At 35.7% G+C, this 12,087-nt stretch overlaps 1 protein-coding gene across 1 annotated transcript in view; it reads left to right on the forward strand.

Annotated features, from left to right (window-relative positions):
* The window catches only part of LOC100773941 (low-density lipoprotein receptor-related protein 1B), a 1,050,824-nt gene that overhangs the window by 689,492 nt on the left and 349,245 nt on the right, over positions 1-12,087 (forward strand). Inside the window, exons 40-41 of the mRNA XM_035447074.1 lie at positions 1,750-1,939; positions 7,326-7,530. Coding sequence (XP_035302965.1) covers positions 1,750-1,939; positions 7,326-7,530 — 395 coding nt within the window. The remainder of the gene's footprint in view (positions 1-1,749; positions 1,940-7,325; positions 7,531-12,087) is intronic.

Here is a 12,087-nt window from a genome sequence, read left to right on the forward strand (position 1 = left end):
CTGGTATAGAACCACTAGATTCTGGTGGTATCATATTATTCTTTGTGTTGACTGTGTTCTTGTACTGTCTACCCATCTCTTCTTCCAGTGGGTGCAGGTGGGGCTTGTCCTTCAGGGTATCTATTTTCCTACAATTGGTGTAGGCAGGACCTGTGGTTTAGGTAGTTGACCTTCCTCTTCCAGTAGGGGTAGGGCCAAGGCTCCAATGGTGGGGAATGCAGTGCTGGATGATTTTGGCCTACCCCTAGGTCTCTGGGGATTTGCTGGTTGAGAGGGTGAGGAGTCCTGGTCAAGGGAACCCAATGGGGATGAGCAGGAAAAGGCCCATTGCTCACCTCTCCTGGTGGGGGTAGTGCTAAGGCTCCGATGGCAGCAGATCTGGATGGTTTGAAGCTGCCTCCAGATCTCTAGGGACTCAGTGGGTCTCAAAAGTCTTAATTGTTGACTTGTACTCCCATGAAATTCTATCTAATCTCCAAATACACTTCTCAAATTTTAAAGTAACTCCCATTTCCCATTTTGGTTTATTTGCTCATTTTACTTATTTAGGTATTTTACATAGTTACTGCAGTTTCCCCTTCCTCCTCTCCTCCAAGTTCTTCCCTCTTCCCATCTATGAACCACCCCCCATCCCTTACTCCTGTCCTTCTATTCAGAAAAGGACACGACTCACATGGATACCAGCAAAAACATGGCATATCTAGTTGTCATAGAACTAAGCATTTTGCCTTGTATTAAGGCTGGAAAAAGCACCCAGTATGAGGAATGTTGTTCCAATGACCTGCAAAGTAACTTTTTTTTTTTTTGTAATTTACTGACTTTTGTGAGATCTCAGTACTTTCTGAGAGTTTGCTAGGCAGAAACCACAAAGCTCTCTTCTTATTCCAATTTTGTGTTGGGATATGATGTGGGTATAACTTTTGTTACACTGAACATGGGAAGAAGAGTATCAAAATAAGGATCGATTTGTCGAAAGTGCGTTCTGAGAACAGTTGAGCTGCTCTGTTGCCCAGGGAATGGGATGGAGTGCTATGACACAATGACATGATTATGCAGTTTTTCAACTTCTTACTGCTGTGTGTTGGAATCTGTACCACTGCTTGCCCTTTCATGATATTTGCATTTTGCTTAGAGACCAATTCATTGTGTTTTTATAACAGATTAGCAGAACAGGATGAAACAGCTTGCCAGCCAGCTTACCAAAGTATTATCTACCATCATTGAGTACAGCAAGGCATTTGGCTTTTGATGTTATTGTCAGTCGGATGCATTTGATTATGCTTAAAATTCCTAGATCTGCAGCATTAGCAGAAAACTCACCACCACTGAGTCTATGTGATCTTGCTGGCTAGTGGGTTTCACTATGTTTTAAATTGTTGTTTTCTATGACATGTCAAAATTAATTATTGAGACACAAAATGGAATGCCATCATTTTCTTATAACAAAGGTGAATAATATGTGTGGTTTTAATATTAGAATAAAAATTAAGTATTTAATAATGTTATTTTGTAACACCATTCCCACCCTACCATATGCACATGGAAACACATGCACATATCACTTCAATTGTAATATGCTATATGTTGTCATTTATTACTTATAGGAATCAAATCTGTGTTTTTAGTTCACAGAATTTAAGAACATATCGTTGATAAAAATAAGGTCTTTGGATATATCTGGAATGATGTTTTGTCAGAAGGCATTTTCAAAAAATAAAATGTGGTTAATTGTCTACTTTCTTCCTTCAGATGTGGGATCTGTTGAAGGCCTTGCTTATCACAGAGCCTGGGACACTCTTTACTGGACCAGCTCTAGCACATCGTCCATCACCAGGCACACAGTAGACCAGACTCAACCTGGAGCGATTAACAGGGAGGCCGTCATCACCATGTCAGAAGATGACCACCCACATGTGCTAGCTTTAGATGAATGCCAAAAGTAAGAGGCTGCATCTATTATATTTGCATTATAGTAAGCATAGTCCACTATGCACACTTTAAAGAGAATTAACTTTAAAGATAAAGATTCCCTTCAAAGTTCCTTCTGTAATTGTTTCTCAGTTTTTATGAGAACAATGTGAATAATTAAAGTGTGTATTACTTAAATGCTACATATTATCTCTGAAAGAGTTTCGATAAAATCTAGTATGAATGATAAAAGTGAAAATACAGAAAATTCTATGGTGTATAGAGTGCATTGATTTGTAAATGTGTAAAGAATTTATCAGTATCTACTTTTCCCTAAAATCAGGTATTTTTTCCACTTTAAGCAATAATTTTTATAACTGGCGATCTGCCTAAAAGTACAAAGAAACAAACAACAATGGAACAATTGCTGTGTATATCTCTTTTTAACTTCACACATTTCCTCCTCTCTATGGAAACATTAGTTGCTGGTATTTTTTCCCCTAGTGGTAGGACCCTGTGAGATATTTCCTCTTCCATTATACCATGATTTGATACTATCATTGTTAATATTTTGTTTATGCGGCCCTTTCTAAAGAGGCAATCTTACAGCTACAGACTTCCTGGCACATTGGCTATTGTAATATTTCTCTTGCTTCCTGTGTGATGTTCCCTCAGTGGTAGATTCAGGAAATGTGCTACAGATGTATTCATTGGGGCTGAGCTCTCCACAACACATTCATCTCTGCAATGTGTTCCTTTATAGATTTCTGTGATGGCCTCCATTTGCTATAGAGCGAGGCTTCTTTCATGAGAGGTTATTACATGTGTCTGTCTGTCATTCTCTCTGTCTCTCTCTCGAGAGACATGCTCTCTGTCCTCTGTGTTTCTTAGCTCCTCACAAATGAGTATATAGCACCACATCATTGTCAGAAACCATGGGAGAAAGGGGAGTCTGTGAAACAATAGCAGAATACAGATGACTGGAATTGGAGAAATATATCTCCTAAGAGTGCAGTGGCTTTCCTTATAGAGACTTACCTTCCAATTCTGAGGGCATGCAATAGTGATTGCAAAAGCTTATATTATTTTGGGAGTCATATGGACTATCTGATCAAATTATCAGCCATTGGATAGGATATTTCTCATGACTGGTATTGGAGATCTTGTTAGTACATAGTTTTTGTCTTCTCAAGTGACAATACTCTGAATACTTATGGGTAAATATAAATTAATATGATTTATCAACCAATTTTTGGTGGTCAATCGTTCTTCCTCCTTCTGTACTGACTTTCCCTCTGCCTCTACTATTATGGCCTGCTTTCCCAGTTCTTCATTTTTCCAATTCCAGTCACCTGGATCCTGCAATTGTCTCACAAACTCCCTCTTCTCCCATGGTTTCTGACAATGATGTGATACTGTATACTCGTCTGTGGGGACAGAGGACAGAGAACCACAGAGGACAGAGACTCTGTGATGTGTGTCTCTCAATATAATATTGTCTGGGTTACCTTCAATCTAATATTTTCTAGTTCCATCTATTTTAATTAAAATATCATTTTACTTTTAATAGTTGAGTAATTTTGCATGGTCTATATGCACCACATTTTAATATCCTTTAGGTTGCTTCAATTCCTTACCTATTGTGAATAGGGCAGCAATGAAAAAGGGTGAGCAAGTGTGTGTGGAGTCAGAATTTGCTTCCTTTTGGGATATGCCAAGGAGAGATATAGGTGGGCTGTGGTGGTATATTTAATTTCAGTGTTTTGAGGATTCTCCCCTCTGATTTCCAGAAGGGTTGTATCAGTGTGCATTACCACCAACAGCAAATGAGTGTTCCTCTTTCTCCACCTCCTCACCAGCACTTGATGTCAGCTATTTTATTAGGCATTCTGACTTGGGCAAGATGAAATCTCTGAGTTTCTTGAATTTGCAATTTCATATTTGATGAGCATGATGAATACTTTTTAATTATCAGCTCATTTTTCACATGGCTCATTTTCTTTCTTGATGTTTTTTAGTTAATTTTCTATTCTGGGCATTTGTCCTCTCTCAGGGGTGTACCTGAAAAAAGATTCTACCCCATTCTGAGGATTTCTTCTACAGTAAATTCATTGTTTCGTTAGCTGTACAAAGCGTTTTATTTTTATGAGGTCCCACTTGTCAATTGTTGCCCTTTCTTCCTGGGCAAACAATAAGTTTTTCAGGAAGTCCTTTCCTGCACTTATGTCTTGTAGGGAACTGATTGTGTTTTATTATATCATTTTTAGGATTTCAGGTCTCTGATGCACTTGGAGATAATTCTTGTGCAGAGTGATAAATATGAGTATAATTTCACTCTTCTGCATCAGGACATCCAATTTTCCTAGTACCTTGGTGATGATGTTAAGTTTTCTACTAAATGTGTTAGTCCTCTTTGTCAATTATCAGATGATTGAAATTATGTGTACTCACATCTGGTTTGATGTTTTATTTGATTGGCATACATGGCTTTTTTCCCCAGTACTATATTGCTTTTTATTACCATAATACATCTTGAAGTCTAGAATGTCAATTCTTTGAGTATTATTTTTTGTTGCTCAAGATTTCTTTATCTAATTGGTGTCTTTTTTGGCACCATATGAATTATAGAACTTTTTGGTCTACTGCTGTAAAAATATTGTAGTAATTTGGATTTGGATTTCATTGAATAGGTAAATTGATTTGATGTAAATGTCATTTTCACAATATTAGTTCTACCAATCTGTGAATATTTAATACCTTTCGATTTTTAGTGTCTTTCACAACCTTTGTATTAAGATATTTAAAGATTTATTAAGGAGGTATTTTACTTCATTAGCTTAGTTTATTACAAAATAAATTATTGTCTTTGTAATTATTGCAAATGAGAATATGTCCATGATCTCTTTCTCAGTGTGTTTGGTGGTTGTGTATAGAAAGGCTATTGTTTTTTGCAAATTGTTTCTGTAGCCTGACTCTTTGCTGAAATGGTTGATTCAACCTAGAAGTTTTCTGGTGGACTTTTAAAAATCTCTTGTGTGTATGTATCATCTGCAAATAGGGATAGCTTTCTGTTTCTTTTTATTTCCTTATCCCTTTAATTTCCACACACTCTTCCTTGAATGATTTCAAAATCTCTTTTCTCAAGCATCTAAAAAGGATGAGAGCTGTGGCAGATAACCACTGACCTCAGCATCTCAGTGGCAAGGGGCTATCAACCTTGGTTGTCCTAGAGCTGTTTGTGAAAGTTCTGTAGAATCTCATGAGGTTAGACTTAATTCCCTATTTGGACACCATGTCATAATGAGCCCACTAATATTTGTTCTACAGTACAAGTGAAAATGGGTCATTTTTCAATTGATGGGCACAGTAACATTTGTTCTACACTACAAGTGAAAAATGTGTCAAAGAAATAAATACATTAATTAAAATAATCACAGGTAGATGACTCCTGCTATTACTTATAATAATTATCAATTGATGACTGCTTCATTTTGGTAAAATTGGCAATAAAATAATCCAAATTCATTTTCAACTTGTATCTCGAAAACTAAATATTTGAATTATACACACCAACTGGAAAGTGATTCATGATTAAAGTTTAAAATATAAAAAATCCATTTAATCATTGTCTACATATATGCATCAATGATATGTTCAAATCACTTTTGTTACCAGTTGATCAACACATATTTTAAAGGAAAATCATAAATCATAACTAGAAGCTAGAACACTCGAGTACAGATGTGACTCAGACACTAGTAACTTGTATACTTTGGATTTCTCTAGACTTAATTGCTTACCCTCTGTTTTCTTATCTGTGAAATGAGAGAGGAAATCAAAGGAAAACAGCTGTAAACTTTGAATAATAACAACCTAGGAATGTGTTGCAGGTGAAATGTAATTTGATGTGTCTAAATGTAATATTAAGTGTCTAAATATTAAATTATTAAATTAACCCAATTTTCATTTAAAAACTAATTTCTATGACTGCTGATAATGTTCTTGGCACATAGCTCATTTACAAAACACAACACCTGTACATGTTTTAGAAGTGAGGAAAATGCAATATTATATTCTACAAAAGACTAGGGGTACATGTGAGTTTTTTTGTAAATTAGCAACTAGAAACATTTATTTTTATTTGAATATCATACAGATATTGACTTCCAAAAGTTCTCAGAAACTTAGTAATGTTGATGATCATAACCTTAAATTTGCCTTAAGTGTTTGTATACTGGTGTGTATGGGCAATCTGGTTGCAAATGCAAAATATAATCTCATATTTTCTTTTTCTATTTAAAATAATTTATTTTTCATTTTATAAACCTACCCCAGTTCCCCCTCTTTCCCCTTCTCTAGCCCTCCTCCCTTCCTTCCATCCTTCTAAACCCCACATCTATTCAACAGAAAGATTCAACAAAGTCTGGTACATCAAATTGAGGCAGGACTGAACCCTTCCCCCGCCCTCCCATATATAGGGTGAGCAAGGTATTCCACCATAGAGAGTGGTATCCAAAAGGCCAGTTCATGCCCCTGGGTATAAGTCCTGGTGCCACTGCCATGCCGTGAACCCCCCCCCAAAAAAAATCAAGTCTCATAACTGACACCCATATTCAGAGGGTATAGTTTGGTTCCATCCAGTTTGCCCAGATGTCAATCCATAGTCCATGAGCTCCCTCTAGCTTGGGTCAATTGTCTCTGTGGCTTTCCCCATCATGGTCTTGACTCTCTTGTTCATATGATCCCTCCGCCCTATCGTCAATTGAACTCCAGTAGCTCAGCCCAGTACTTTTCCATGGGTTGGGTCACTGCATTTGCTTCCATCAGTTGCTGGATATAGGTTATATGATGACAATTATGGTAGTCAGTAATCTGTTTAAATGGACAGCCTCTCTACTATTGCTATGGAAATTTGACTATATGTTATTTCTAGAAATATACAACAAGAAATGCTTAATTTCCAAAGCAAAACTAAAAGTGGAAAAGATGTTTGGTTTTTATGTTTTTATGATATGTAGCTATCATAACCATAGAGTTATTACCTGTAGTGATCATGATGGATTTGCTGAAATGTGATGTCATTGTTGAGTTTAGTTATAGAAAATAGAGGCCATAAAAATTTAATATTATTGTTTTGTTCTTGATTATTCTTCATTGTGGCTCAGATTGACTCCACATAATTAAAGCTAAATGAACATGCACACAGGGCAATTGTATTTTCGTGAATCTTTGGGGGAGTCTTAAAAGAAACCTGGAAACTATTTCCAAAAGCAATATGACTTCTTACCACTTAGACTACCAAAATGTCATAGACTAAGAAGAAAATATTATATAATTTCACATTCTTGTGTCTCTATGAATGCTTTTATCTTTAATAACATTTTTTCAATTTTTCTTATAATTTTCACTTTAATCAGTTTAATGTTTTGGACCAATTGGAATGAACAGCATCCCAGCATCATGAGAGCTACATTGACTGGGAAGAATCCCCATGTGATAATCAGCACAGACATACTCACTCCAAATGGACTCACCATTGACCACCGTGCAGAAAAGCTCTATTTCTCAGATGGCAGCTTAGGGAAAATTGAAAGATGTGAATATGATGGATCTCGAAGACATGTAAGTTAATTGAGTACTTATAGATTACAGCTTTATATAACAACATTGAAAATATATTTCATAATTTTCTAGCATACACCTATCAAGAAATTTCAAAAGAGCAAATTGTATGAACTTACATAATTGAATAATCTATTCAGCACACAGAAAGTCTGGGTATTTTGAAAACCTCCTGAAGTGCATTTGCTGCCGTAAAGAAAAATTTCATAACTTTTATTCTGGGAAGACAAATAATAGATTTGTTCCTAGTTTTAATTTGAACTGAACTTGAGTGGTTTATGTGTTCTCCTTTGTTATTTATAATGTTTTAATATATGAAACTACATTCATTTTCCTAAATAGAGGAAAGCCATAAAAGAGTCATTGTGTGGAACCCAGCTACTTCCCAAGCTCAGGAGAAAGACACACATGATTACATTTTCAGACAAGTCTACATATTCAATGAGGTCTTTCTTTTACTTCTACAAAAAATCATAATGGTGGAATCATTATGTTGTCTCTTCAATAATCCTCAAAGCAGGTACATAATTCTATGTCAATGAGTTACTTATCTCTTCAAGGAGAAGTATAAGCACTGGAGATGGTGAAATTTCAACCTGTGCAGGGATATTCCTGAGTGGTCAGACCACTGGAGCAGTCTTGTCCCACCTACCTCCCCACTATCTGTCAGAAGTACAAAGTCCCCAGTTCTTAGCCATCTGATACCTTGAGGAACATCTGAGATGGGAGGAAAATAACTTGTTGAAGGCCAGATCATAAATGTTGGAAACCTTATAAACTAACTGATGTGTGTGGTGACTACAGACCTTTACAGTGCTGAAGCAGACAAAAATTGGAAAATGTGGAATGGGCCCAATGCATGTAAATCTTTTTTACAGAAAAAGACCAACCAGCTTGTAGGAAGACACTGTAACCAGGCCTCCGAAGGTTATGGTGTGCAGTGCACTGTGTGAGTTTCTTGAAGAAGGAGACAATGCACTGACTCACATTTGGGTACCTCTCATATTTTCGACATGTGGCTTAAATGATGGGGAGAGATGAAAGTTGAGTGCTTAAATGACAGTGAAATAATGGGCTCAGCCTTGATTATATTCGATTTGTGTTAAAGTCAGTAACCTTGATCAAGAATGATATGCCTAAATTATTCATCTACCTTTTAAACTTGATGGTCATGAGACTTAGGCAAATTGCTCAGCTTTTAAAGACTGAAGCTTTAATGTGCAAATTTCCAGCCTAGCATAAGTATTGTGAAGATAAATTAGAATTTAACAGAGAAGTTCTGACTGAAAAGATTAGTTAATATTTTGGAAAACACATCCAGGTAAGTCAATATACTCTGTGTAGTTCCATTTTCTGTTATGTCCTAATACAGAAAATGCATTTGTAGCTCATCATAAAACCTTTATCTTCTGCCAATTCACATATCTATCTACTGATTTTGTTCTCCCATTCTTACTTATGATAAGTATAACTACTATGGGTAGCATAGAAAGAGGATGCTGTTAGTAAAAGATAAAGTATTTTTTGTTATATTAAAAACTTACCCAATGTGACTATAACTTTGTATTCCTTGTTGATGTACAAACCATGATTATTCCTGGCTGGGTCAAAATATTGGAAGAAATTTATAAAATCTATAAAAAGAGTTAAATTAGCTATTCATTAATAAAAGCCTGGTACATTTGCGCAAAATGTATACCTGTACTGACATGCAATGATCAGTGTATGGTGTACCAAACAGTCTTTTTCTTTGTTAGAAGGACATTAAAAAATCTTCTGCTCTAGTTATCATAAATATAATGTCGTTAATGATAATTACAATCTTAGAGTTGTAGGATGTTTTCCTCCTACTACATAATTTAGTAGCCTTCACCAACTTTTCCTCAAGCCCTTAACTTCCTCAGACTCTATACGCTACCTTTCTCAAAGATCAGCTTGCTTAGATCCCACAAAAGAGTATGATGGTCTACCAGTTTTCTTCTCCTCCTTGTGTTTTTCACTTAACATAATGATCTTCCAATACATCTTTGTTGCTCTAAAATGTGATAGAATTTTATCATTTCTGTGGCCAAATAACATTCTAGAGTGATATAATTACTGCATTTTCTTTATCCATTTATCTGTTGAGACTTAGATACTTTCATTGCTTTTTCCCTTGACTAAATGATGACACTAGTCATGGAGGACACACATCACTTAGATATAAGAATTTCATTCCCATGGAGCATATGATTAGTATTGTGATTTCTAGGTCATCAGTTGCTTGAGTTTTAACTAATTTTAGAACTTCTATATACAGGAAATCCCCACACACATGAAAGCACAGTGTCTTTGATAATAGATGGTTGAATTGGAGTGATAAGGTAACTCATTGTCATTTTGATTTACATTTTCTGGATGATTAGCAATGTGGCTTATTTCTCTGTATACCACTTGGGAAGTTTTGTCTGCTGAGAAACATCTGCTGAGGACTTTTGTTCATTTTTTAAAATTGTAACAGATATTAACTATGGAGTTGCGGTCCTTATAAATTTTCAATGGGAACCCTGACAGACATATAGTTTACATAAAGCTCCCACCATTCTCTAGGTAATACGTTCAGTCTGTTAGCTGATTAATAATCATGCAAAAAGGTCGTTATTTACAGTAATATCATTTGTCTCCTTTTGCCTGAATTCTTAAAAAGTACATGTCTTTAAAAATACAAGAAAATGATTTTCTGTGTTTTAATCTAGTAGTTTAGTACATTTAGAGTTAATTTTTAAAACACAGAGAGATAAAGATCTCATTTCATTTTTGTCCCAGGGATGTTCAGTTCTGCTGGCACTATTTATTGAAGAGGCCATTCTCTCCCCAGCATGTGTTCTTGACACTTTTGTTAAAGTTCAGGTGCCTATGTTGTTTGTTAGGATTTCTCTGCTGTATCTGTGGGCTATTCTGAACTGGTTACCATAGAAGTAGCATCTTTGCTGAAGTAAGAGAAAACTGATGTCTTTCTAGCTAATGATGAGACACACAAAACTGCAGTTTTGGAGAATGATACCAGCATGCAGGTCTCTTAGGTTTTAGAGAGTTGTAAAGGATTTAGATGTTTTACCTGGGGTTTATCTGAAAAAAAAAAACTAAGTTGGCTGAATTCTCTGGACTGCAGGCAGTCAGGTAGGTGGATACATTGATACAGAAGGGAAGGTATATGAAATAATAAAATAAGCACTAACAGTGTGGTTACTGTAAAGGAGTTCAATGTCTGTACAACAAACCAACTGGCTGGAAAAGAGACATAAATTGATGTTCCAGAAGAAGAAATCTCCTGAGTTGTTGAGACAATAGGAATATTGTCTCAATATAGTTTATAAAGAATGAGAAACAATGTGGTCTGGTATACCAGTTTTCCTGGGCAATGGCCTCATTTTCTCAAACTGAGTATTTTCCAGAGAGGGAAGCCTTAGTCCTAAGTAAGGCTTTGGAATTATGAGAGTATTTAAGATTCATTGAGTCCTAAGTGTTTAATTTTGACGTTCTTTTGGGCCACAGACAGAATAATGAGATTAGTCAAGTTATCTGTTTCAGTTAGAATAAGATGATAGCAGGTACCAGAGATAAAGGGAGAATAGTACATCCAGATGAAAATGACAGTATTTATTACCTGTAGACAATGGAGAGTGAGCGATTTCTGAGAAAGAAAAAATGAAAGGATTTTTCCATTTGGCTGTTTTTTTTTTTTTTTCCATTGGATGCATGTATTGGTGTGGGGTGAAAAAATCTAGGATTTACTAATGAGTGAATGAATAGGAATGTAGCAGCAAAAATAGGAAAGAAGTTTTTTCCTAAGAAAATGGCATTGACTAAGGCATTGGAGAAGTGAGGTATGTGAAAGAGAGCCTGTAAGGTGAGAAGAATGGGGGAAAGTGACTCCTTTAAAATAAGTTGGGTAGATTCATTAAAGTTATCATTATGGAGCTGTGTTATGGAGGTTGGCTGGGTTGTCATTGGAAATATTGCTGTTGATTTGACAACTGAAGGAAAGCAATGTTTTATATGTCAGAATTTGAGAATAAAGAGACATTCAGTGAGTAGAAAAGGAAGAGGCATCTCTCAAGGTCACTATTGGGGAATGGACCATTAAGTGGCTTGCTGAATAGAGAAGGTAAAATTTTATGGGTAAGTCTCCTCAAGTAGATAGATCGGTAAAAAATTTTTTATTTGAACTAGTTTTTAATGAACCCAACTTCCCAGTGTTTAAAAATCAGTGAAGCCAAAGTTTTCCAAGCAGCCTTATTACCCAGATATATAGTAATATAAGAAAATCACGAAAAGATAGCACACAAACAACATGATCCTTAGAGCACAACATAAAAGTCTTCTAATAAATATAAATATTTAGTACATAAGAACATGAAATTACATAAGCAAAAATCTTTTTCATTAGCTAAGGTTCACTTGCAAATTTTACTTATTGCACACTGTATCAGTTTTTCCTAAGAATAAAGCAGGTTCTTCTGTCTTTACACGAGTACACAGCCAAGCTCATTTTTTGAAATCTAGTGTCCACAGCAT

The sequence above is a fragment of the Cricetulus griseus genome, chromosome 6 (genome assembly GCF_003668045.3).
Source record: "Cricetulus griseus strain 17A/GY chromosome 6, alternate assembly CriGri-PICRH-1.0, whole genome shotgun sequence".
Classification (NCBI taxonomy): domain Eukaryota; kingdom Metazoa; phylum Chordata; class Mammalia; order Rodentia; family Cricetidae; genus Cricetulus; species Cricetulus griseus.